At 33.4% G+C, this 27043-nt stretch overlaps 3 protein-coding genes across 5 annotated transcripts; 1 reads left to right on the top strand and 2 right to left on the bottom strand.

Moving 5' to 3' along the window:
• Nucleotides 1-1990: 1990 nt before the first annotated feature.
• Nucleotides 1991-2938, top strand: LOC102613155 (lachrymatory-factor synthase-like). The gene has a single exon (XM_006494244.2). It carries the CDS (start codon nucleotides 2199-2201, stop codon nucleotides 2742-2744), a length of 546 nt encoding a protein of 181 aa, XP_006494307.1. The 5' UTR covers nucleotides 1991-2198; the 3' UTR covers nucleotides 2745-2938.
• Nucleotides 2939-5817: 2879 nt separating this feature from the next.
• On the bottom strand, nucleotides 5818-15088 carry LOC102613440 (cell division cycle protein 27 homolog B). Of its 3 annotated transcripts, XM_025093928.2 has the most exons (18): nucleotides 14906-15088; nucleotides 14249-14321; nucleotides 13988-14097; nucleotides 13640-13686; nucleotides 13149-13246; nucleotides 11886-12199; nucleotides 11532-11687; nucleotides 10495-10711; nucleotides 9150-9376; nucleotides 8992-9057; nucleotides 8089-8208; nucleotides 7660-7736; nucleotides 7432-7551; nucleotides 7098-7317; nucleotides 6721-7002; nucleotides 6307-6353; nucleotides 6017-6158; nucleotides 5818-5908 (listed from the first exon to the last, which is right to left on the bottom strand). In XM_025093928.2, exons 1-17 carry the CDS (start codon nucleotides 15008-15010, stop codon nucleotides 6047-6049), a joined length of 2391 nt encoding a protein of 796 aa, XP_024949696.1. In that variant the 5' UTR covers nucleotides 15011-15088; the 3' UTR covers nucleotides 5818-5908; nucleotides 6017-6046. The 3 variants fall into 3 exon arrangements, with proteins under 3 accessions (XP_024949696.1, XP_052296135.1, XP_024949697.1); XM_052440175.1 differs by having other exon boundaries at nucleotides 5818-6158; XM_025093929.2 differs by lacking the exons at nucleotides 5818-5908; nucleotides 6017-6158; nucleotides 6307-6353 and having other exon boundaries at nucleotides 6836-7002; nucleotides 7121-7317.
• A 1576-nt stretch (nucleotides 15089-16664) lies between these two features.
• LOC102614142 (pentatricopeptide repeat-containing protein At1g77170, mitochondrial) lies at nucleotides 16665-18549 on the bottom strand. Its single transcript, XM_006494248.4, has one exon. It carries the CDS (start codon nucleotides 18317-18319, stop codon nucleotides 16904-16906), a length of 1416 nt encoding a protein of 471 aa, XP_006494311.1. The 5' UTR covers nucleotides 18320-18549; the 3' UTR covers nucleotides 16665-16903.
• Nucleotides 18550-27043: the final 8494 nt, after the last annotated feature.

Genomic DNA, 27043 nt, shown 5'->3' with positions numbered 1-27043 from the left:
CTAAGCAATGTTCCAGTATCGATTTTAAGGGTTCATATATATTTTGCATTTCAACTTGTTTGTTGCCCCATAAACATATATGCTTGTATGCCTTCTCCAACTTAGATCTGTATGTTAGGGATAGCCCAATTAGCTCTTTTCAACTTTGAGATATTTCATTGGATATGCTGCTTATACACCTCATTTTTTTAGCTTCGCCACTCGGGCTTCAGCGGACTGGTGGGCTGCTCTCACACATGAGAATTGCAGTTGGAATCCTTTTAAGGGATTCACGAGTCATTCTCAAAATAAAATTTGGGTGAAGCCACATATTTTTTCTCATTGATTTATGGGTGGAGTAATTGTCTTTTCAATATTCGTGAGGATATATATTTGCACTATGCTATCATCAAATAAATATAGTTGATCACAATGGATATCTAATATAAATATTATATCTATTATTAATATGGATGATAGCATAATATATATCAATAATTGAAAAAAAAAAATCGCTTCACGTGAAGCATAAACACTAATATGCATAATTGCAAAAATACAAATCACATCTCGTACTGATGGGACTTTAAATTGGCTATACATGCCAACTTTATTTTGGAAGATTCCTACACGTTACTTTCCATTACTTAATCATCACATACATGCATTGCAGAAAAAAAAAGCGAGCTTGAGAGCTACTTAAAAATATCATGAGTACGTATTAATTTTATATTACTCATTATGGTCCTATTTGAGATTGAGATGCTATAACTTATAAGTTATAAGTAAAAAAAAATTATAACTGTCAAACAAAAATTAATAATATGTTGTAAATATAAATTTTAAATAATAATTTAAAATTTAAAATTATGCGTAATCGCATAATTGCAATTATTGTATAATCGCTTCACGTGAAGCATAAACACTAATATGCATAATTGCAAAAATACAAATCACATCTCGTACTGATGGGACTTTAAATTGGCTATACATGCCAACTTTATTTTGGAAGATTCCTACACGTTACTTTCCATTACTTAGTCATCACATACATGCATTGCAGAAAAAAAAAGCGAACTTGAGAGCTACTTAAAAATATCATGAGTACGTACAAATTTTTTATTACTCATTATGGTTTTATTTGGGATTGAGGTGCTATAATTTATAAGTTATAAGTAAAAAAAAAAAACTGTAACTGTCAAACAAAAGTTAATAATATGTTATAAATATAAATTTTAAATAATAATTTTGACAAAAGTATTAAAGATATAATAGATTTTTCATTATAAAAGTAAAAAATCATATCAACATATCTTATAAGTTACAACAGCTAATATTTACCAAACATTTTAGTGTTGCTACCCAACCTCAATTCCACACGCATCCTATATCCATGGCATTCGCACACTTCAAATTAATTATCGAGGAAATGACCCCTTAGTCCCTCTTAAATTCATTTTTTAGATCTTTGATAAATTTTTAATATCCTATTTCATTAATTAGTTTTAAATTATAGACATTTCGATTTAATTAATTTTGATATGAAAATATCTTATTTATGTTTAACTTTATGTTTTTTGTATTATATTTATGACCCTAAGAAGGAATATATACAACATTAAAAATTTAATAGAGACCTAAGTGATAAACATGAATTTTAGGAGGAATGAAAGTGTCATTCCTCAATTACAAATTATAAAAATTGGTTTTAACGGATCACAACTAGGGTAAATAATCGTTTAGTTCATATTTTTTTAAGCCAATTACTCAAAAGGTCTTTTATTGTATACATAATTTCATTAAAATCTATCTCATTGTTCTCTATTATTTTTTAAATACTGCATGTTGGACTTATTAAAAATTTTAAATTATATCACATAAACATACTATTTTACCCAGTAACAATAAAAAGCAATTATAGAGACCTTTTAGGTAACTTCAAGAGTTACATAAACAAATTAATTAAACTAATGGAACATTTACGTACTGAATGGGATCCTTTAACTTGTAAACTTACTTTGTATTGATATATCAATTAGTTTCGTTCGCATAATAAGGACTTGCTTGCCCATATCCACCCACTTGCTTAACGTGGAGAGGAAATTTAAATCCGTAAATTTAGGGTTATTTATGTCTATATAAGATACGAGAGGTTGATCCAAGAAGCCAGAAGGCAGCCTTGAATTTCCAAGATTATAACTAGGCGCCAGCTAAAGCGAATGGCTGATAATGATGATCATCATGGGAAGCAAGAGCAACCAAAATGGCAAGGCAGGGCTTGTGAAGAGCTAACAGGCGTGAAAGCTGAACAGATATGGGCTTTCTTGGAAGATTTCTTCGGCTTAGACAAGTGGTTTCCAACTCTAACAACATGCATCCCTATTCAAGGCATTTCTGGGCAGCCCGGCTGCGTGCGTTTTTGCGCCGGATTCAAAACTCCGGTCGATAATAAAGATGACGATCATGAGCAAAGTGTGAACTGGACTAAGCAAAAATTGCTAGCCATCAATGCAGAGGAAATGACTTTAACCTATTCCATAGTAGATGGAAATGTTGGTTTCTATGGATATGTATCGACACTGACAGTAGCGCCTAAGGAGAATGGGTGTTACATTGAGTGGAAGTATGAAGTTGAGCCTGTCAAAGGATGGAGACTTGAGGATTTGGATTGTTTTATTAGCAGTGGCTTGCAAGTTATGGCTAGGAGAATGAAAGAAGCTCTTCAAGCTTATGAAGTCATTATGCAGTACTCTAGTAGTTCATGAATCCATGAATTTGTTATTGCTATTTTTGTTTATTGTTGTTCTTATTATGTTGTTTGTGTTGGCTAGGTTTTTATTGATGAAAAATGAAGGGATAATATTTAGCAACATTAACTCTTCAATTTTCTAGGGCCTTGTTTAGCATTACTTGCATTTCTCTCAGTTATGAAATTTTCAGTATTATGATTTCTTCTTCATGTTCCCAACTCCAACTGACAGTACCATATCTGTTACATTTACCATTTTAGTTTCCCGTTGATGTAAAAGAATTTTATGAGTTTTTTAAAACAAATAACATATTATGTTTTTTTACAAATAAAAATAATGGGACAAATTAAAAAAAAAAATTCACTTTCCATAATTTGGTATTTGGAAAGGCAGTTTAAGAACGTGTTATCCATTCTATAAAACCAAGATTCTGCTAGATTTCCTTATCTAAAATCTGTGGTGAATTGGAAATACGGCTTACGATATTCTATTCCACCACCACTCACACTCGTACAATTTAATTGTAAGTTCAGTTGATCAAGTTTTTTGTCATCATTATAGTGAGAAAACTATTCCAAAGCTTATTTGGTTGGATAGAATAGAAAGGATCTGATTCTTTGGTTGGTTGGATAACTTGTGTTGAATTTAGGATTCAATTAAGATCTAAACTCCGGTGTTGCTTTATTGACTGTGAATGCTCTTTATATTCAAAATTCGAGTAATGATAAGTAAGAGTTACTATTTAGTAAATAAAATTTCTCATCTTCATCCAAACTTTTATAAAGAAAAAAACTCATCCAACTATATATATATATATATCTAATGAAGGCTACATTGGGATATGTAAAAATAAATTTAAAGACAAATTTGTCTTAGACCAAAAAAAAGAAAAAAAAATCTTTAGAATAGATTTTTCACTTTCTTTTTAATCAAGTATGTCATTAAATCAATCCTTTTTGTTAAATTACTCTTACATTTGGACCTTTAAAATTGATTATTAAAATAGTAATTTATCAACATTTTAATTGGAGTTAGAGACTTATTTAAATATATGTATTTTGTTTAAAGTGAGGTTCTTAATATTTTATTACTTAATATATTGTATGTGTGTTTTTATCTCATTAGATGTGCCGACATTCACCCGAACAAATATAATAAATTTATAATTTAACCTAACCTAACTAAAGATGCTAAATTCACCGGAGTAGCTCACTAAATGCACTCAGAATTGAATAAATCAAGTCTGTCTATATTCAAATGATAAGGGTTTGGGTATGGTGGAACCGCTCTACAGTGGAACACTCCTTCATAACCACATAATTAAAGTTATAACGTATTTTTTATTATTCATCAATTTGTGTATGTGGTTATAATTCGTGCTCTACCTTAAAACCGCCTTAACATAGCCATGATCAATGATAAATTGCCTTCATAAACTTCGCCGTTAACAGAAACCGTATCAACTTTCTCATTTTGATTATCGATGTTGGCTCTTGTACGATAAATTGTTTCTCTTCTCATCAAAAAGGGGCAAGTCCCCAGTGTGGATTTGATTAATGGTTAGTGAAACGGTCTCTCCGTTGACTTGGTGATCAACCTTCCATTGGTTAATTTACAGATTGACTGGAGCCATCAATAGATGAACTAAAATGATCCAGACAAAAACGGGTTTCCACTGTTTTATAACCTCCAAAACTAGGGTCCTTCTATCTTACATGCATGTAAGATACATTCCTCTCACATGAATGGTATGTGGGTCCCACACATGCACTATTCATGTGAGGGGAATGTATCTTACATGCATGTAAGATAGGGTTTACTCCAAAACTAATTACAACATAGCTCTACAGATTGTGAGTTTTGCAAGGCCCCTGAAGTTTTAACTATGGGAACATGATCTGGTGCGCTTAGTCTGCGCACTATCAAAGTCGCACTGGAAAAGCTACGGAGCCCACGTCAGAACCCAAATGAGAGCTTGACAAGTGCATAGTTGCACGCACTAAATAAGGATCCTTACCTACGATATTCTTAGGTAGCGTTTACAATTTGAATTGGAGTGATAATCTTGAAAAGTAAAAATCTTAAGATTAGAAGTGAGGAGTGGGAGTGGCAGTGAGAGTAGGTTGTTTACTTATACTAAAATAAAAGAGTATGGAGTTGAAACCAAAATTCAATTTATGTATTTACATTATCTTGAATTATGAATAAATGGTTTTAAATTACAGTTTTATCTTTATTTTAAGAATTATAATTTTTAATTACAAAATTAATAAAAAATATATTTGAAAAATAAATATTTATTTTATTATATTTATAAATTAATAATAATTATTAATATTCTTAATTATGTAAATCATAATCTTTTATTAATTTTAATTTGAATTATGTAAATACAAAATTTTTAATAATAACACAAATGAAACATTATTATTGATAATATAGTACAAAATTAATATTTTCTTATAATAAAATATTTACTATTATTAAATAAATACATATAATACTATTATTTTTAAATAAATTTAATAATATTATATTTTCAAATAAAGATAGAATATAGTAATATTATTAATTCTCTATGAGCATAATAATATTATTTTTAAGTAATTTCAACTTAGAATCAATGTAAATTATTATTTTTAATTAAATATTTATTTTATTTAAATATAAGGTTAAAAATAAAAGAGGGGGAGTTGATTCCCACTCCCACGGTCCCACCTCCCCCATGGGAATAAGAATTCCATTCTCCACTCCAAAATTAGATGAGACTTACGGAATGAGATTCCTGCTCTCCCTTTAAAATTTGTAAGTAAACATTAGAGTGAAAGGAATACACACTCTTCACTCCCACTCCAGAAAATAATCTCTACCTTAAGAACAATGCCGTAATTGATTCATTGCCATCAACAGTGAAACTCTCGCCTGCAAAAAGCAGTCCAAGTTGTCAAATGATGCGGAAGATTCGGTTTCCCGGTACGATTCTGCTAGTCAAGGCATGGCCATTGGCAAGGAGCATCAAAGAAAGACTAGATTCACTAGAGAGCTAAGCCTGCAACCTTTATCTCTAATAGAATAATCAAAGAAAGAATGGCTACAATTTCTGTATTTTGATTTGAATTCAATGATTCCACTATGTTTACAATACAAAGTAGTGCAGTATGGGCAGGAAAATTGCTGAGCTAGAACCAGTAAGAAAAATAAATTAGAATGTGAAAAACCAGAGTATTTTAATGTACGGGCAAAGCAAAATACATTTGTAAACTGGTACAAATTTTAATGATACAAACCTAATTTTTTCAATTAGGGAATACGACTCTTCATACAAGTGTGGCAGCTTCTCCTCCCATTGTTACGTCAAGTCCTCTGTTAGTGTGTGAATCACCTACAAAACTGAGGTCACTCTCGCAAGACCTGCTGATTAGAAGGCGCCTGCACAAACAAGAATTGGGATTTTAGCCAGTTTATTCACCATTCGGCGAAAGCACAAGCAGGGCCAACTCCCAAGGGCCAAGTACTCTGAGCCGGACAATCTACAACATGTTTTCTGTCTCTGCACTAACAAAATAAGTAAATTTACAAGTTGTCTTCTATTTCATCCGGTACATGCAGCTTCTCAATGGCAGCCTGTTCACAAAATTCAGAGATCATAAGTAGTAGCAGACATAAGGTACAAAGAAGAGAAGTATGACTAAACTAGAACTTGGTAAAAATATAGAGAGAAAGAGCAGAGCATGCTTGGCTGCACGGAATTGAAGAAATTCATCATGATGAATTGATATTTAGTGATATTAAGATAGTTGAATTGGCGCAACGGGAAATACATTTTGTTTGGTTTTAATCAAACAACCAAATTTTGATGACTCAAATAAATTTCCCTATCAATGACAATCCATCATGATATCCTCTAACCAGAAAAATACATGGAATATATGTCCAATTCGTAGATAATTTCAAAGATCACAAACATGATGAATAAAGAATAGCCAATCACCTTAATGGTAGCAACATCAGTTGCAGATGGTTTCAAATCCAATGCAAGACCAAAATGAAGCATGGCTTTCTCATGCATATTCCGCCGCTTATAAATCTTACCCATCAATGCATATACACCACTTTCACGAGGAGCATACTCTTTAAGTTCCTCTAGGACTTCTAGGGCCTCGTCAAATTTTTCCAAAGATAGGAGTATATTAGCCTTCTGATACATTGGAAGAGGGTTCTTCTTGTCTGCTAAAATAGCCTTCTCCATCATCTCAATAGCTTCTCCACTCCTCTGTCCACAACAGACAAAACTTTATCAAAACGTTGCATAAGCGAGTGTTGTTTCCTCATGCTAAGACATATCAACAATATGGCAAGTTGCCCAACCTTTAAGGCATGCATAGCTGTACCAAGATAAGACATGATCACAGAAGAATGAGGACTTATTTGGAAAGCCATCCGGAAGTGGTGCTCAGAAAACTCAAACTTCTCTTGGCGGAGGTAAACCATTCCAAGTCCATACCAGGAATTGTAATGTCTTGCATCAACCCGAAGGGCACTTTGGTAGCTCCTGATTCCATTTTCAAAATCCTCTAAAGCTACGTATCTGCAAGAAAAGAATGTCATAGCAAAATTTCAACAAATAGCTTAAAAATATAAAGCTTGATTTGACCATCAAAATAAACGAGTTTATTATAGGAAGGAAAAGGAGTTCTCATACTCATGACCACAAAGGGTGTGCCCATATGCAAATCTTGGATTCAGTTGCACAGCTCGCTGGAAATTTTTCAGAGCCGTTTCATGGTCTTTCTGCAAGCTATAGCAATTTCCCATGGCACACCTGCCATTCAATCAAAACTGAAATGTCAGTATGGCAAAAGGTAATAGTAAAATGGTTAAACAATACTAAGGTTAAGGATATCCATTCAACAAACTTTGTTAAAGCTACCATGATTGAGGAGCTAAGCGATCAGTTGTTATCAATTCCTGGGCAAGGTAACTCAACTTCATATCTTCCTTCAAATGCTGCAACAGAGGGAAAATAACTTACAATAAACCACCGGAGTGCAAAAGGTGAAGAAGAAATGACAAGCTAAGCTAGTAAGAAGCATGTGTCCTTTCACTCAATGCATTAAGTTTGAATGATTGAATAATGCAAGTCAACTAGTTTTTAAGTAGATAAGGAGTAGGGAAAGGCAGAAAGCATATTTTGAAATGCCATTTTAACTTTGAACATATTTACAGAGTAGACAAATAAATCAGAGGTGCCCTAAAACAGGGGTATTTTTTTTTTTTCAGAGTGGATTACAGGTAATAAGCAATATAGCAAATATTCAAATATAATAAACAAAAACTTGCTAGAAAAAAGGGAACTCACATATAGAACTGTAGAATATATATCCATTCCTTCTAAACTATAAGGTGATGCCCGGCGAGCAAGAGTGAAAGCACGTTCAGCTTCTAAATAATCTACTACTTCAAAATATGCTTTTCCTACCTGCACTTGAAATGCAAATACTAGATGATCATGATACGAAGAAGTGTTTGGTGTCATATTCTTCAAATTTTCAAGATCTGGCGAGAAAACAAACCAATTTCCTGAATTATGCATCTATTTATCCAATTAAATCACTAACAGAAATTTTTTAAGTAAGATATCATTTTTTTTTCTTTTTTTTCCTACACAGTTTTCATCGCAATGACCTCCAGTAGACAGTAATTATGTCTTCCTTTGGAATGATTTACAAATATTTCAATGGTACATCACTTTATTACCAAAATCACAGCCATTTAAATTGAAGGGCAAGAAATAACTGCATATGCAACTGCTCTGCAAATACCTAGATGACAGTCACATAGCAAAAGTTTGAAGGAACATTCATGAAGCTGATAATCTTCATGTAGTTCAATATAAGTCAGCTGTGTATTTACTCTATGCAATGTGACTACAATGAATCTTGTGGCAACCTCATTCAAATGGCATGGGAGAGCCAACAGTTAACAGGATTTACATTTCTTTCTACATACCAAAAGCTCTGAAGGAACATTCATGAAGCTGATACTCTTCACGTAGTTCAATATAAGTCAGCTGTGGATTTACTCTACGCAATCTGACTACAATGAATTTTGTGGCAACCTCATTCAAATGGCATGGGAGAGCCAACAGCTAACAGGATTTACATTTCTTTCTACATCTAATCTGAATGCATTTGCATTTTCTTTTTTTAATAAATTAAACAGAAATGAATTGCAGCTGAACAAATTAAACCAGCACATATACCTGTGAAAGCACCCAGCCTGTATTATAATGCTTGTGTGGTAGTTTCAGATAGACATCCAACGCATCCTATAATATTGAAAACCAGATGTAGCTTCAGACAATTACATGCATATAAGAATTTAAACTGCCGTTCCTTCAAAAATAGCAATAATAACTACCTTACACCTGTACATGCAGGACATTCTATAGCCTTCCCCAAGAATTCTCAAGAGGCCCAATAAATCTGAAGCGCCAGTCATGATTCTTGACCCATTCATGGCAGTCCCACCAATTGGCACAGTTGTTCCTTCTTGCACAGCAGATCTAGTGTCACTGGTGGGAAATGAGCTAGACACGGTTGATGCAGTATTTGCTCGGGAATCATCAAAAGGCTCATTGCGCATCCCTAAGCACCAATTACAAAAAGTCAAACATTTATTAATTAATGGGCTGCAGCAAGCTTAAAAAAAAGGAATAAATCCAGTACATATATTAACATCCAGGAAACATAAATATTTTAACTTAAGCTAAGCAAAAGAGCAGAACTATGATTCACAGGCCAAAATGCGCATGAGACACGCTAAAATGCTTTAAAGAGTTAGGACCACCCCTCTATTGAGTTGAAGACAACATACTACTCTATCTTTATATTTAAGTTCCCATAAATCTTACATTTAATAATTATTTATAAAAAGAAATTATTGTAGTATAATCAAAGAACACAATGTATCGATTATCAGGGAGTACACTATTTTCGAACTTCAGTAGCACAGCTAATAAGAAAATCTCACGTTGCCCTTTTCTGTGCTAAACTCTTCTGTAATAGGTCAAACAAATGCTTCCCTTGTTTTTATGTACAGAGAACCTTCACCAGAAGAAACACATATTTCAACAAGCAACAACCCAACCCCAATTTTACATATTACATGATTATCGCTAAGAAAAGAGATGCACATTAATATCAGATACGAAAAACAATGAAAACCAAAACAAGAACAGATGTTATTCTTATTAAGCAAAATAAGTTCTCTACAAGTAAAAATAGAAACCAACAGAAGGAAACAAAACCAAATACGAGCATAATGAAAGCAGACTATTTTATTCTACAAATATTCTACATTTCTAAGATACCAAACCAGCTGCAGATATTTTCAGCATTTTTGGGAAGAGAAATAACAACATTAAAAAACTCAGAGATATTAGAAGAAAACTGATATCTAAAAACTAAACTAGCCTTTCTACCAAGAAAAATCCTTAAGTTTTCACAAAGAATTGAAAAAAATGGAAGACTGCTTGCAGTAGTTGCAGTAGCAAGTTTTCTCGCCGAAGAATAGAATGCGGGATGCAACTTTTTAGTAAATGGAGGGAATAATTCTAGTATTGAATTCACTAGCAGTGATTCAAAAGAAATCAAGAAATAATGCTGTTGTGAAAGAGAAAATTTCAAATTACGGTCATTTCAACCCTTCAATCATAATGATGCTACAAGTCCATATGTTACTGACACACAAGAAGATGCATCACCTTCATCAATATTTTCATTTGCCCAAGACTGTCCCTTACGAAGTGTTACAGAACGAAGTGCCACTGAACTCAACTTGGAACCACCTAGATATTTAGAAGAGTTAGTAGTCCCATTTCCAGCTACTGTTGTGGTGCTCATATTTGCATTGGCCCCAGCTTCTCCAGCAAGCCTTGTACTTCGTCGTGGGCCAGAATCGGAAAATAGCCTCCCAGAGATCTGAAACAGATGAAAAAAATTATATTCAAGAGAGAAAGTTTTCTAATCTATACATTCATGAGTACATATAGAAAGATCCCTAGTTCCTAAAGATGCACGTGGATAACCAGTAGGTAAAATGTAAAGAAACGAATCCATGAGTAACCAATGCACATATCTAGATAGCCATACAGACTAATCATGTGGAACCAAGCACGAAAATAACACAAGCAATTACATACTAGTTCAACCTAGAAGTAAAACCACACAAACAAGCCAACAAACAGAATGCTGCATAAAACACCCAAAATATAAAATAGAATCCATGGAGCTCTTGTTTTAAACCTGTATCAACTACATTTCCAAAATCAGATAATCCATGAAGTGCTAAATATAAACCTGTATCTACTACAATTGCAGAAGTTGGACAAAGCAAAAACACAAAAAAAAAAACAAAGTGATGTCAGAGGATGAACTGATCCTTCTGTGATTCCTGCAAAGTTGAAATGGCTTCCAATTTTCCATGTTCAACAAACAAATACTGAATTTCAACCATGACTTTTCAATAACCTTTGAAGTTCCAAACCTAGGATGCTTACTTTTAAAATTTTCCATCCAAGATATCTCATGCCTACTAATTAAAACAAGAATTCCAACTTTAACAATGCGTTTCACAAATAGGCATCTGGCTTTTTTATATGGCTATATTTAAAATGGCAGATTTTTTTTACCTAGGATAACAAAGAGAGAAAAAAATATGCACGCTTATGAGTAACCATCTAAATAATCAGAGCTGCATAAATAATATATCAACAAAATTTGAGATGAATGCTTGGAAAACCTTCCGTAATTTTCCTTCATCTACGAACTTTCTTCGAGGGGCCTGAATAGTAGAGCTAATGGTTGACTTTGGAGAGCTATCAGTACCAAGCATGTTTAGATTGGGGCCATTTGGCTGCAAATTTCTACACAAAGGAGGAGGAGCAACACCTGACAACTGCAAAATATACAGAAGCTCAATCTAATGGTCCATCATTAAAAATGAAAGATTATAGAAACTGAGAAAGCAAATAAGCATTCTAGACATACTCACTGAAACAAAACCTAAGCAAAGTTATTCACAGCATGATTTCAAAGCAAAAATGTAATAGTAAATATTTGAACTTCTTCTGCACAATGAAATTTGCTGTAATACCTGTGTGGTAATTGGTGAGGGCGTATTATAAAATGATGCATTTGAAGGACCGCCATTTAAAGGCTGACTAGCAGCTGCTGCCGACACAGCTGCTCCATGGTAATTTCCAGGAATATCCTTAAGGTTATTGGCTTGCATGTGTTTCAATTGCCTCGGACTGATATCTTCAGTACCAGCACTTTTCGAAGAAACTAAATTGCGATCCTCATTGGGCAAGTACAAGTTTTGGGTTGCCAATCCATTTTGTAAGTACTGCTTTTGAATGCAAAGAGCAGCTGCTTCACTAAAAACAGCAGTTGCTTCTTCAGCAGCACCTAAAGAATCGAATACAAGAAGTACATGACTCAATTATAACCGGACAGATGAAAAGAAAGAAAAAAGCAACAAATAACACTCACAAAAACTACTAAACTTTTCAAGAGAAAAAAAAAATTATTTGATCTAGTTTAAATGCCCGAGTTATCAATCAAGGAAAACTAGTAGTTTACGACAGTGAATTACAAAAGATTATATACATTTACTCTATAACTGAAGTTAAGAAAATTAATTTAGAAACTATTATGGCAAACACTAACAGAAATCATCAATCTATGATAAAAAAAATAAATAAATAAATCCCATGCCTTGGCAATGGCAACTTGATGCACACACTCAGCTGTTGACTCATTGCAGACAGAAACTAAATTTGAGAGAGAGGGAGATTAGAGAGACGGATAGAATTGTAAGGGGCCTTCCATCTATAAAACTTATACTTTATCCAACTCCAGAATTGACACATTGATTATCACAATTGCAAATTTGCACATGAAGAATAAGGTCTCAATACATAAAGCCGGTGTACTCGGCTAGAGGCAGGACTGCTTCTATCCTTTTGACTATCAAGTTCATTAAAAAAACAATTAAACAATCCACTTGGAGCAAATTGCAAGCACGCATTGATTATAATGGCACACATCCAGATAGCATACCCATGAAAATGTGTAAGGAAATTGTGTACTTATTTTAAGTATTTCCACCATAGAGTGAGCAAAATAAATCAAAACAATTGGTGAAAGAATAGTGAGGTGAGACAAAAGATCAATTTGCTGCCCCATTTGTATGAAATTGTGGTTCAGTGGAATTTGACTTCCACTCATTGCCAAATCAAATAAAGTTGACTCATCAAGAGATCTTAAGAATTGAACAAGGTCACAGATTTTATCAACTTATGCCTTTAGAGGCTGTGCAGGAGCATGGGACAATGAAATTGCTTTTTGTACAAACCTAACATACACAATTCCTCATATGCAGCCCATAGTAATGGATCTATAGACAAGGCCATCTTATAGTGATGAATGGCATTTTTTCTTCTATCAGTGTACCTGTATTACAAATAAACCAGAGTCAGAGCATGGAAATTAAAATGAGCGAACTTAAAAAGTAATTGCCTTCACACATCTGGAGGGATGCGGGCCATTAATAGTTTCTCACTAGTAAACTAATAGATTCAAAATCTAAGGGAAGTGTAATACTACATTTCCCAAGTAGTTTCCCAATCTTTACTGTCTCATGTCAGGTGGCATTGATCCATTAGATGGTGATGGAGTAATAAGTAATTTTACAAGTTATGAAATTGACCACTCAATAGATAAGTGCTACAATAGCATTTAAGAAAGAAATATCGGGATATTACTTGAGAAGTCTTGTATTACTCCTAAAGGGCAATACATCCTGCAAAAGTAAATGATAAAAGAATCTGGGAAACCAAGAGTAACCTGTAAATAAGACCCATAAGGTAATGGCCAGCCGCACCATTTGGAATCTGCAAAGAAGAAAAAAGTCATTCTCAACCTGAGATCAAATTTTTTTATTTAAAAAATAAAAAGAAAATGAAAAAGAAAAATAAAAAGAGGGGGCAATAATACAGGAACTTTTACAAATTACAGTATGTGAAAAGCAATTATAATGTCATGTCACTCTTTCATTCTCTGGTTTTATGATTATGTACTTTCATTGTGAAGAACAAATTATTCTCTAGTTTATACAAACAGTGAGATGATTAAGTACTTGCAATGAAGTCACATTAACTATGCAGCACACGCATACAACTTAACATCTATTACCTCCGCACTTGGCTCATTAACAGGACTTAGGGCAGCTTCAGCTTCACTAAGAAGATCCATCTGATAGCATGCTACTGCAAACAAGTACCGGGATAGAGCCATTTGCATTCCTTCAAACAATAATGAAAACCAAAAATAAGACAAATCCATAGATGAGAAACAATGCAGTAAACAATCGCCAGAAATGGGCAAAAAAATTATGACAGTAAATCTCAAATTTGACTAAAAGATAAAAAGCATGAAGAACCGTCCAGCACATACCCTTCAAGATATTATATGCAGCATAAGCCTGATTGTTCTGCAAGTAGCAGGTAGCTAACAATTGCAAATTCACCTGCAAACAAAAGAAAGCAGCAATCATCCCCAAAAAAAAAAAGCAAAACACTCCAAAAAAAAAAAAAAATGAAAGTAGTATTCTTCACTAAAATTGAGTCTGTATGAACCAAATCAAGAAAAGTAACAAAATCTCTAAATTGGCAAAAAGCTTGTTCAAATTCATAACTACGAACTCCTGAAATGATCATTTTAAAAATGAACAATAACTACAAGTTTCATTTAAAGCTTACATTATGAATGCAGAATACACTGTGATGAGTTCAAATTCACTGAAATATACATCGGAATCGGCAAGAAACTGAAACTTGATAATTCCAATTATAAATTTAAAAACTAAACCTAATCAGTAAAAGCTCCGAAAATCGAAATTTAGCGAAAAAATATATATAATTTCACAAATCAGAGTATCAATGTTATACAATTAATTATAATGTTCAACAAGGGCATGAAACTTAAGAGTAATGTATAGTTTAAGCTCAAAAAAGATTCTTTTTGTTTTTTTCTCCTCATTATCACCGACAAAGCACAATTTAAATTTCAAAAAAAAAAGAGAGAGAGGTGTTTAGGGGAAATTATTAGTACCTCAGAGGGGAACTCAGCGCAGAGACGTTCGCAGAGGAAAATGGCGTTTCGGTACATGAAATAGCGGAGACTGTTCTGTACACAGTCTGTGAGTATCCCTTCCATGGCCTTTTTCTTTCTTTCTTTCCTTTCTTTGATTTTGAGTATTTTGAGAGAGAGAGAGAGAGAGAGGGTTTTCCGGTTTTGGGGGTTCTTTTAGGTTCAATTTTAAAACGAGGAGGCACGTGTTATCTGTTGCTCTTTCAAATGACGCTCACGTGACAGGGATACTGGATATATTTGGATTTGGGGAGACTAATTAGTGCTCCTGTTAGGTAAAGGTGATAAATAATAAATAATTTACTTAAAATTCAGTTCTTTTTGTGAAGCACGATATTTATTGAGCGTAAATTGGAGTGATGTAGGTGACCATTGGAAGGTAACTAATTCAAGGATTTGAGGGGTTTAACTAATGCTAATGAAAATTGAAGGAGACTTGGGTGGGATTATTATGCCAGTAAAATATCCCTAAACATACTTTGATTAAATTCCTTAGAAAAATAAATGTGTTTTATCATTAAAAATCATATAAATCAAACACAAGGTATGTAGAAAATTGACAACTTGAAATCTCTAGCTAACAATTATATTGGTAGGTATTAGTTGTAAGCAAGAGAGATCATATGAACGAACTTGACAAAGGGTAATTTTTAAAAACTTCTCCTGAGGTTTGGGCTTGTTGTAAGTAGATGGCGAGAATTTATTTATTTGTAAAAAACCCCCTACCGTCAGTTAATTTTAACATTGATCGTTAGTTCACTGTGCAAAGACAATATTCCCCTTAACAATAGTTTGTAGACGGAAATAGCTAAAAAAAAATCAAAATTATTGGCTATTTTACCCTTTTTAAAATATTGATATTTTCTTAAAGTTCCTACAAAAAAAATAAAATTAAAAACTTGAAAAATCCTCTTTAAATTATTGATATTTTCTTAAAGTTCCTACAAGAAAGATAAAATTAAAAATTTGAAAATAAAATAGTCATAATCTTTACCTATGATATTGTAAATCTTTGGAATTGACAAGGATAAAATTGTCAAAAAATAGGGTTTATGCTTTTCGCGCCAACAATTTTAGTTTTTTTTTTAGTTATGTTAGTCTGCAAACTATGGTTAAGGGCAATATTGTCTTTGCACAGTCAACTAACGGTCAATGTTAAAATTAACTGACGGTAGGGGGTTTTTTACAAATAAACCAATTCTCGTCATCTACTTGCAACAAGCCCAAACCCTAGGGGAGGTTTTTAAAAATTACCCACTTGACAAATACGTGATCACTTAAATAAAATCTTTTGCAAAGGCGTCATACGGATCCTATTATTAAAAAATGTTCTAAAATGAGAAGTTGGTTGTTTCTTGCCTAATTTCCTACGAAAAGTACTTTATTTATGATAGTTATCAGGGCATTTAGTTATTCATTTCTCTTCTCGTATGTTCCTAAGTATTTCAACAGATTTAATAATATATTCTTTCACTTTAGCTCTTGATAACTTTTATGTGATTTTGAATCAATTGAACTCGGAGCCGAGAAAACATTTAATAAAATGAAACATACGCTGCTGAACATACTAGATGTAACAAAATGGTATGCTCTTATCAGAAAAAAGGAAAAAAAAAATGGGTTGCTACAGTCACCATTTGGACATTTGAAATTTAAATACCAACTCAACCTGCTTGCTTACAAGATAAACAATCACAATGAATGTGATATGGCTAGCAAGTGATGAAAGCAGCCAGCACCGGCAGTAAAGCCTAGTATAGAATTATCTTCAAAGAAAGGTCTGGTACTGCCCCATAGGCCATAGATATACAATTTGGCAAAAAGATGAACGAACATGTAATTGAATAACAGAGTATGCACCGCAGCTGAGCCCCAAAATCTGGTTGAAAAGAATAATAATAACCATAGTGATAATTATTGATCACCCAAAGAAACGATGAAAATTAAATTCCTTCGATTTCAATCCAATCTTGTTGCCAAGCTGTAAGCAGGGATCTTTGCAAGATTTCTATGCTTCATAACAGCTCTTATCCTCTCAACCTCCTCCCACAAACCTCTACTAGCATAAATATTCGATAAAACCACATAAGCTCCATCACTCCAAGGTTCCAATTCTTGCAAATGCTTAGCCACCCACTCCCCCATCTTCACATTCCCAAATTTCTCACAGGCACCCATCAAACACCCCCATATCACCACATTCGCCTTCATTGGCATCCCTTCCACCATCGCTCTAGCCTCCTCGAGCAAGCCTGCTCGACCAAGCAGATCCACCATGCACCCATAATGTGCAAACCGAGGCTCTATTTGATATACATTCTTCATCATTTCAAAGAAATGCTTCCCTTCTTGCACTTTCCCGCCATGCACGCATGCACTTAGAACTCCAACGAAAGTCACATGATTAGGTCTAATGCCGGATTCTCTCATGTAATGAAAACAATCGAGTGCTTCATTGGCAAGTCCATTCGCAGCATAACCCACAATCATGGATGTCCACGATGACACGTTTGGTTGGTCAATCTCCCAAAACACCTTATAAGCTAAGTCCATCCGGCCACATTTCCCATACATGTCTATAAGTGAATTCAACATTAAAGTATCCGATTTTTGCTTACTTTTAACTTGGAAAACGTACTTGTGCACTTGAAGAGCCAACTCCAAATCTCCTAAACTACCACAAGCGGAAGTTACACTAACCATTGTCACATCATCAGGCTCGAACCCACATTTTTTTAACCCAATAAACATATCAATCGCTTCCTTGGCACGCCCATCTTGAGAAAGCCCAGCAATGATCGCATTCCACGAACCTAACTTTCTTTCTGGATTTTCATCAAACACCTTCCGCGCCTTCTCAAAATCACCGGCTTTGGAATACAAGCTGATGAAACCGCTCTCACAGAACTCATTTGACTCGAGTCCAAGTCGGACAGCAAGCGAGTGAAGCTGCCTGCCAATCTCTAAAGCGAACAATTGGCACGAGGCCTTTAATACAATGGGAAGAGTGTAACAATCGGGCAAGACACCAGCTCGTGACATGAAAATGTAGATGTCCAGAGCTTTCTTAGGAGCCTCTAGCCTAGTGTATAATCTAATAATATTGTTCCAATGAAATGCGGCAGAGTAAGAATGCAGCATGTGAGTGCGGATAATATGGGCATAAATTTGGTTCAGTTGGAGTAAGTTGGTACATTTTGACAATTGGGTTGCTACGATTTTGGCTGGATCTTCATGAGTATCGAGAAAGCTGCTTGCTGCGGAAATGGTGACGTGTTTTCTGAATGTATGGGTTTTGCAAAGCCTGTGCAGGAGAGGGTGAGAGGATTTCATGCGTAGGGAGGAGAGACTGATGCCGGGAACAAGGGATAGCATGCAGATAGGACATCGGAATGAGATTCTGTCTCTGTCTCTGTCTCTGTCTCTCTTCAGAGTGTTGAAGGCTTACAAGTTACAAGAAGAGGGATTACTAAATCCTGACTCCTGAGTAGGAACTTTCCATTTAGAAAATATTACGAACATAAGACTTTGGTGTGGTTGATCCGACTTGAATTTTTGGATTTTACCCCGAATTTTCAAGTTTTGGATCGGGTTCGAGCCAAAAAATTAATGCCTACTCAAATTCGGATCAAGGTTCGGGCTCTAGCCGGATCGACCCGATCGAACTTGACCTTAAATTAAAAAAAATTATAAAAAATTATGATTTTTTAGTTTTATAAAGGATATATATAAAAAAGTAATTTTAGGTGCAATGCATATGACAAAAATTATTAATATTGTTTTATGTTGAGTTGTGAAATTGAATTGTGAAATTGTGTGTTTTTATTTGTACAATACATTAATTTTTTTTAATGAAAAATTATGGACATATAAATATATAATGGTTCTAGAATAAAGCAATTTTATTTTACATCATTGATAAACAAAGCAAAATTGGATAAAGCAAAGTAAAATCGGATTAAAAAAAAACAAAATATTTAAGGTGAGAGAGAAAGTATTGTGCGGGCTTGAAAAAAACCCAACCCGACCCTAACCCGAATCGAGTCGGGCCCAACCCGTCTCAAGATACAAATAATCGGGCTTTTTACGGGTAGGACCTGCAATTTCAGTGATTGAGTTAGGCTCGGGCTTGACTAATTGTCATCCTTATATCATAGCATATTTGTGCCTATTTTAAGTCATTCAAGTCATAGCATGTGCGAGTGTCAACTTACCCTTTCAACAAGGTTAACAGAGTAGGTTTGAATCCTTACGATTGTAGGGACTCTTATTGTTTTCTCATAATTGGGGAGGGGTAAATAATCTTTGCCACAAATGTGAGCGAAGTAAATATATGCCCTTGAATATTAAAGAGGTAATGTATTTTAATATACTTTAATATAATAGTAGAAATATGTGTTGTGCGCAATAGAGTCATTTATCCCATATCCACTTAGGGGTGAAATTATCTTGCTTAATCATGGTAAGGGATGACACTAGGTAAGATTTGGTAGAGTTTGCCTATGTCAAATCCACTAGATTACTAAATCTTACATACCATTGTGGGTTTGATTTTTCATTATCAAATCCACCTAAATGGATTTATAACCATTACCAACCCACATCATTATCACACTGCTTTAGTCAACTTGTAACTTCTAATAAAATGGGCAATGGACTTTTAGGTCACGTTCAGTTGTAGGAAAAGAGGAGAGAGAAGAGGAGAGGAAAATAGAGGAGGAGAAAGGAAAAGAGAAGAAAAGGGTGGAGAATTTAATTTCTTTTATTCAATTAGGATATAATTAGCAAAGGAAAGGAATTTTATAATTTTGTATTTAGACAAATTTATCTTTGTATTAGATTTTTAATATTTATTATTCAATTAATTAAAAAACTACAAATATGCTTAACTATTTAAAAATTAGCTTTAAGGTTAATGTTTCATTCTCAATTCCTAGCCACATTTACAGTGCTTTTACTAAAAATGCTTTTGCTTATCATTGTCAAAAATGCTTTTATCAATTATTATTTAAGTGCTTTTATTAAAAGTAATTTTTTTTAAAAAAGAAAAATTAATATTATTTCAAAAATAGCCCATAATATTATTAAAAAAACATAGCCCATAATATTACTACAAAAATATTAAATTTCAAATGCTCAAATGAAATAATAAAAAATTACTTGGTCAAATTTCAAAATGTGACTGTAACATCTTCAAATTTCAAAGACCCCAGAATATGAAAAAACAAAAACATAACAAAAAATACTTAGTCAAATTTCAAGTGCTCAAATGAATTAAGGTAGACATTAATAAACCATAACATTTAAGCATGAGTTAAATTTCCCCATTAAGGAAAAGTTTAACCCATGTTTCTCTATCCTATTCACAAAGATTGTAAAAAACATTAAAGATACATTGTCATCTTATTATCATACACTTCAAAAGCTTCATCAAAGTAACTTTTTACTATATTTAACATGCTTTTCAAATAAATAAAAAAATCATAGCCTGATTGATGAACTTTGCATAGTACCAAATATTTAATGAGCTATTAAACACTTAATGAGTTGTTGGACATATAGTAGGATAATGATCACTTACAGATGTACACTTAGTCAAATGACAAGTAGTTTCTAATATGTCGAGCTAATGATGATTTCATATACTTTATTTGCCTCACAGTAATCATTTGAGCAAATTTAAACATTTATCTAAATATGGTCCCCAACAATTCTAAAGCCTTCATAAACTTCATTTCAACCTAGTTTCAAATAATTTCAACCTAAAAATGGTTTTTGAATTCGATAAGAAATGATATCATCTATTTTTTTTTATTTAGAAAATGTAGTTGTTAATTGATAGAAGTATTAACTACAATTTTCACTAACTAGAAAATAACAACAATATAAAGAGAGAGTACAACTATAATTAACTACAATTTGCAGTGACAATAAAATAACAAATAACAACAACCTAAATACAAACTACTGATTTGTTTGAGGGAAAAAATAATTGCAATTGACCTTGAAGATAATTAAAGCAACTAAACACAGAATCACAACAAATATGCTCTACTTTACTTACCCCCTCTCATTGATAATTGTACCACAAATTGTTGTCCCATGCATGTGAAGAAATCCAACAACCCATTGTCAAAATTGGATCTGAAAATATTAAAATCAACAAATAATAAAAACAAGAGAGCATATTTCAGATTGCTAGATTTAGCGAACTTATATTGGATAAAGCACCAAATGCAGTTATAAGCCATATAACATAAATAATTCATAACTTGGAGGAACACCTCGTTCATAGGGCCGATGAAAGAAATAAAACAGATTAACTAGTTTCACTTGATTCCTTTCCAAAGCAACAATCAGATTGAGTGCATAGACAAAAAAAAAAAAAAAAAAAACCACAACTATGACTATGAAAGATACATTGTCATCTTATTATCATACACTTAGAGATGGCAGAAAAGCCCGCCCAAACCGGACCCGGTGCATGCGGTCCGGGAAGCATGGAAAAAGCGGATCCGAACATTGATTTTCAATGCCCGACTGGTTCCGGGCAAAGGTCCGATCACAACACCAAGAACCCTGAACCCGTGCCCGCTTTTTTATTAAGTAAAAAAAAAAGAGAGGAAAATATAAAAACGAAAATGCATTTTGCTTTGCCCAATTTCCCCCAAACCCAACCGGCCAACCCTCAATAGTGACAAGTCTCAGAATCGGCACCTTCCTCCGTCTCTCCACCACCCATCTTCACCAATGGCGATGTAGCGTTGACCGCACCTCTCCCTCCACGAACCGCAAAGCACAGCCATCAGTCCGTCATAGAGCTCTTCACCGTTTGGTCATCTTCTCAACGACAGCCACCGCGCGACGGCGTCCGCCACCATAGTTGGTCTCATACTCTCACTCCATTGTTTTGTCACCATATCAGCTGCAACCCCGCCATCACAGCCACGACCCATGAGGTTTTTTTTTTTTTGCTGTTTTTTTAAAACAAAAATGATGAAATTGAGTATTTGGCATTATTATTGTTAGGTGTTATATATATATATATATATATGCTTAATTATTTTCTTGGATTCTGGAAGTGTTTAGAAGCATAAATAATCTTGGAAGTTTAAATTGCTTTCAATTCTCTTTATGCACCGTAAAGGGCAGATGGATACATATAGATGTAAACAAACACTCACTTTATCTACTTACAGAAGGATACATATAAATGTACTGATGTAGTAGTAGTAGTATACAACTTTTGCCCCTTCAAAATAAAAAAAAAACCCCCCTGTGATTGAAATGATGCATAGACTGAGAAAAAGATAAACGAAGTTGCTTTTTAACTTCATCACATTTTGCAATTTGTGTTTGTTGTTTTTATTGATCTGTCATTTCTGACTTTACTTGGAATTGGTACCTGCCTAGTAACTGTTTGGCTGAAACTGGGGACGTTGCTAGCTTACTGGTTTATTTCAATGGATATGAATTTGAATTGTTTTTTTAAGTAATTTCAGTTATTGATAAAAATATAAGTTAATTTAGGTTGCTTGTAAGTGAATTTTGTTATATAATATTATAACTATGTAATTTGCATGATTATTTATAATTATTCATTATTTTTTTTATAATAAACAATAGTGCGATGTCACTGTCACAGTCACTGTCAGACAATATAGATATTAATTCTTCAAATGCTCCAAATTTATGTTGGAATGTTGAAGATAGCAATGATAATGAGGTTGAGGAGATTTCACTGTCAACTCTTAAAGATAAGAAGGGAAAGAAATTCTCTACAACTTAGGATCACTTTACAAAAGTAACTATTAATGGAGAAAAAAAGGCAAAGTGCATGCACTGTAATGCAATTTTAGAAGCCAAATACACATCAGGGACTACTTGAACAGACACGTGAAATCTTGTTTTTTGAAGAATTAACCGAAAATACAAGAAGCACTTCAAGGAAGTCTCAAAGTGCTCAAAAGAGAGGATGGGAGTTGTGACATTGGCTTTGACAGTTTCGATCCAAATGTTTTGCAAAGTTTGATTGCAAGGATGGTGGTGATGCATGAGCTTCCACTTAAATTTGTGGAATATAAAGGCTTTAGAGAAATGATGGCACTTGCCAACCCCGTGGTTAAGCCAATGAGTAGAAATACATTAAAGAATGAGATTTTGAAACTTTATCATATTGAGAAGGTTAAGACTTTGCATATGTTGGAGAAAAATCATGGTAGAGTGGCTATTACTACAGATTTATAGACAACAAGTAACCAGAAAAAAGAATACATGGTTGTCACAACACATTTTATTGACAACTCTTGGAAATTGCATAGCCGAATTTTAAGATAATTTCTAATTTGTCTATAACTTTTTATTTGCTTAATTTTTCTTTCAATTTTTTATTACTTATATTTGATTTCTTTTAAAGTTTAAATTGTTATAATATTTTAAGTTTGTGTATTTAATATTATTACTTGAATACTTGTTAGGTTTATTTATGTTCCGAGCCCTCATACTGCTGAGGCCCTTTCTAATGAGTTGGTGCAATGTCTGTTGGATTGGAACGTGGATAGAAAGTTGTCTTCAATGACCTTGGATAATTGTACCACTAATGATGCGATGGTGGAGAAATTGTTATTAAGGTTTGATCTCGGTACCTTAATTTCCAATGGTAAATTTTTTCATATGAGATGTACTGCTCATATATTGAATTTGGTTGTGCGGGATGGGTTGAAAGTTATAGAAAACGAGGTTGGAAAGATTAGGGAGAGTGTTAGTTACTGGACGAAAACACCAAAATGATTTGAATCTTTTGAGCTAGCTGCTAGGCAATTGAAAATTAATTATAAAAAAGTTTGAAGTTAGATTGTCCAACTCGTTGGAATTCTACTTATGCCATGCTTGATGTAGCATTGATGTATAAAAGTGTTTTTTCTCGGTTACAACAACGTGAGTCTCAATATAAGAGCTTGCCTAGTGATAGTGAGTGAGATTTGGCAACTACAATGGTGGAGCATTTGAAATCATTTTACATGTTAACGGAGATGTTTTCGGGTACAAAATACCCTACTGCTAATTTGTTCTTTCCATTAATATGTAAAATGAAAATGTCAATTAATGGGTGGCACACTTCCGATAATCTTGCTATTAGAATTATGGCTGATAAAATGGTTGATAAATTTGAAAAATATTGAAATGAAATTCATCCGATGTTAGTTGTGGTTGTAGTTCTTGACCCGAGATATAAGATGTTGTTGATTGATTTTTATTTCCCAAAGATCTATGGTGATACAGCGGATGAGCATATTGAGCGTGCACGTAAGCTTTGTCATGATTTAGTGAAAGAATATGAAATGAAAGCTATGGTTTTGAGTGATAGGTAGGATATTGGGTTGGATGATGTTCCTTTGGAATCTTCTTCGAATCCGAATAAGTATTGGGATGTAGATGAGTTTGAAACATTTCAAAGTTGAAATAAGCGTGTTAAGGTGACTAGGTCGGAGTTGGATAGATATTTAGATGATGAATTGTTGGATACTATTCCGAACTTTGATATTTTAGCTTTTTGGAAGATGCACACAGGCCAATATCCTATTTTGGGCGAGTTGGCCAAGGATATCTTAGCCATTCATGTATCCATTGTTGCCTCTGAGTCCGCTTTTAGTACCGGGGGCAGATTTTTGAGTCTGCATCATAGTAGACTTCATCATAACACTTTGGAATCCTTAATGTGTGCTCAAAATTGGATTTGGGCTTCTTCTCGAGGTATAAAGTTATTTGAATTATGTTATAGTATTATTTGTTTGCTCAAAATGCTTTTAAATCTTAATGTGTTATTTTTGTTATTAGGTGGAGTTCCGGAAAATGAGATTTTTGCTAGGGAGGAGTTAATTTCATATGATGATGATGATGGGGCACAATCGTTGAGCTGCTTAACATGAAGTTATTATTTACATATGTTACATTACTGTATTTTAAACTCTTTTATGAATTATGTGTGTTTGATATTTTGGGATTTTTATATGTTATGTTGGTTATTGATATTGAAGTTATGATATGTATTATGTTGGGTGTTAGTATGCTATATTATTTAGATTTATTTGGTGATTATTGTGATGCTCAATTTAAATTTTTGATAGGGATTGAATGAATTTAGTTTAGAAATTGAATGAATTTAGGTAGTAGATAATAGATTGAAATGATTTTTGTTTGTTATTTACTTAAATTTATAAAGTAGATTGAAATTGAAATAGTTAAGATGTTGTAATAATTTATTATAGAATTTTTTTTCCTTTTTTAATTTTAATAATTCCATTAGATGTTTGCCTATAGTTAAGATGTTTTGGTTTTGGACTGTTACGGTTTGTTAGAACTTAGAAGTAAACAATTGTTTTGGCTGCAATTTTTTTTTTCCAGTGCTTTCACCTTTGAAAATCCGGGTAGAGAAAACCCAAAAAAAACCCGTACCCAGATAGTGCCAGGCATGTACCCGGCCTGCATAGAAAAATTTCGAGCACGGTATGGGTCCAGGTAGCTATGTGTGACATCCGGGTCGGTCCCGAGCAGCCCCAAACCCGAACCCGACCTGGACTTTTGCCATTTCTACATACACTTCAAAAGCTTCATCAAAGTAAATTTTTACTATATTTAACATGCTTTTCAAATAAATAAATAAATCATAGCCTGATTTATGAACTTTGCATAGTACCAAGCATTTAATGAGTTATTAAACACTTAATGAGGTGTTGGACACATAGTAGGATGATGATCACTTACAGATGTACACTTAGTAAAATAACAAGTAGTTTCTAATATGTCAAGCAAATGATGATTTCATATATTTTATTTGCCTTACAGTATGCGTTCGAGCAAATTTAAGGAAAAGTTTAACCCATGTTTCTTTATCCTCATCACAAACACTTAATTAATATTGTCATTTGAAAAAAAAATCTAGAATCAGTCATTTGAAAATGACTGAAGCTACAATTAATTAATATTGTTATCCAGAAATTACTCCTCAATGCTTGTGTTATTGTTGCATCTTTTAGATAGTGAAATTGCTAATTAATTTTTAAAACTAATCAAACAATTAAAACTCATCATAATGAATCTCAGTTAATATATATGATGATGAATAAGATACAACAACAGCTGACATTATAGATCCCAACTTATGTATGCTATAATGTATATAAATATTTAGTCGATTAAAAGCCTTTCACCAACTTGTATATATTTTTCTTCTTTTGTTAGCTAGGAATTTCCAGAGCCTCAGAGGTAGGTGCCTTGGATCTATTATAAACAAATATTTATCTTTTTATGATGCATGCTTTAAACTCAAGGGAAGAAATTCTTAAATTTAAAAAATAAAATTGAAAACCTGAGATCGAAGACCGAGAGATTGAAGCTAAGATTGAGAAATCGGAGTTGAAATCAAAGTCGAGACTGAAGAGATTGAAGTTGTAAGGAAGATGTAAGAGACTATTGAAACTTGGAATAATTTTGTACACTCAAAAGGTGTCACCGGTGCTCTTTCAACTTCCAACAGACCGGTGCTCTTTATCACCGGTGATAGTTGCCGGAAGTTGAAAGAGAGAGGATCCTCCGATTTTGAGTGAGAGGTTGTGATGTTATAAGAGAGTTAGGGCTATTTCCATTTAGATTTGTTTAGGGATAAAATTGGAAAATCAAAATTAAATGACGGTAAAATAGGGAAACATGAATTTTTCATGGTGTGGAATCCGAATTTCCCTACTCTTCAATGCAAAAATCAAATTCCTCAAATACCAGAAATTGGGTGTAGAATGGAATTTAATTCCCAATTTACTTTTACCAACCAAACAAAGGAAATTATGGAGAAAATGGAAAATCTTTCCTCTCCAACCTTATTTTCCAGCAACTGAACATGGCCTTAGTCATTGACACAACCTATACGCAATCTATTGTTGAGACTCAATTCCCATTTCTAATTAAATTGGGTAGAGGTAAATTTTGTCTCTCATAGGTTGAGTAAATATCCCTCTAATATTATGTGAGTGTAAAAATTTGAGTTGTGTCGTACTAAATTTATCAAGAATAATCCTTATAGATTTCTTATTATAAATATAAGTA

The sequence above is a fragment of the Citrus sinensis genome, chromosome 1 (assembly GCF_022201045.2).
Source record: "Citrus sinensis cultivar Valencia sweet orange chromosome 1, DVS_A1.0, whole genome shotgun sequence".
Classification (NCBI taxonomy): domain Eukaryota; kingdom Viridiplantae; phylum Streptophyta; class Magnoliopsida; order Sapindales; family Rutaceae; genus Citrus; species Citrus sinensis.
The sequence above is the reverse complement of the archived record's forward strand: the minus strand, read 5'-3'. Positions and strand labels throughout refer to the sequence as shown.

Excerpts from the sequence above, each read along its gene's own strand:
- LOC102613155 (XM_006494244.2), top strand. The coding sequence starts at position 2,199 with ATGGCTGATAATGATGATCATCATGGGAAGCAAGAGCAACCAAAATGG.
- LOC102613440 (XM_052440175.1), bottom strand. The coding sequence starts at position 15,010 with ATGGAAGGGATACTCACAGACTGTGTACAGAACAGTCTCCGCTATTTC. Across the intron at positions 9,058-9,149 it reads CCTGCATGTACAGGTGTAAG|GATGCGTTGGATGTCTATCT; the intron begins GTAGTTATTATT and ends TCAATATTATAG. Across the intron at positions 7,552-7,659 it reads CGCTTAGCTCCTCAATCATG|GTGTGCCATGGGAAATTGCT; the intron begins GTAGCTTTAACA and ends ATTGAATGGCAG.
- LOC102614142 (XM_006494248.4), bottom strand. The coding sequence starts at position 18,319 with ATGCTATCCCTTGTTCCCGGCATCAGTCTCTCCTCCCTACGCATGAAA.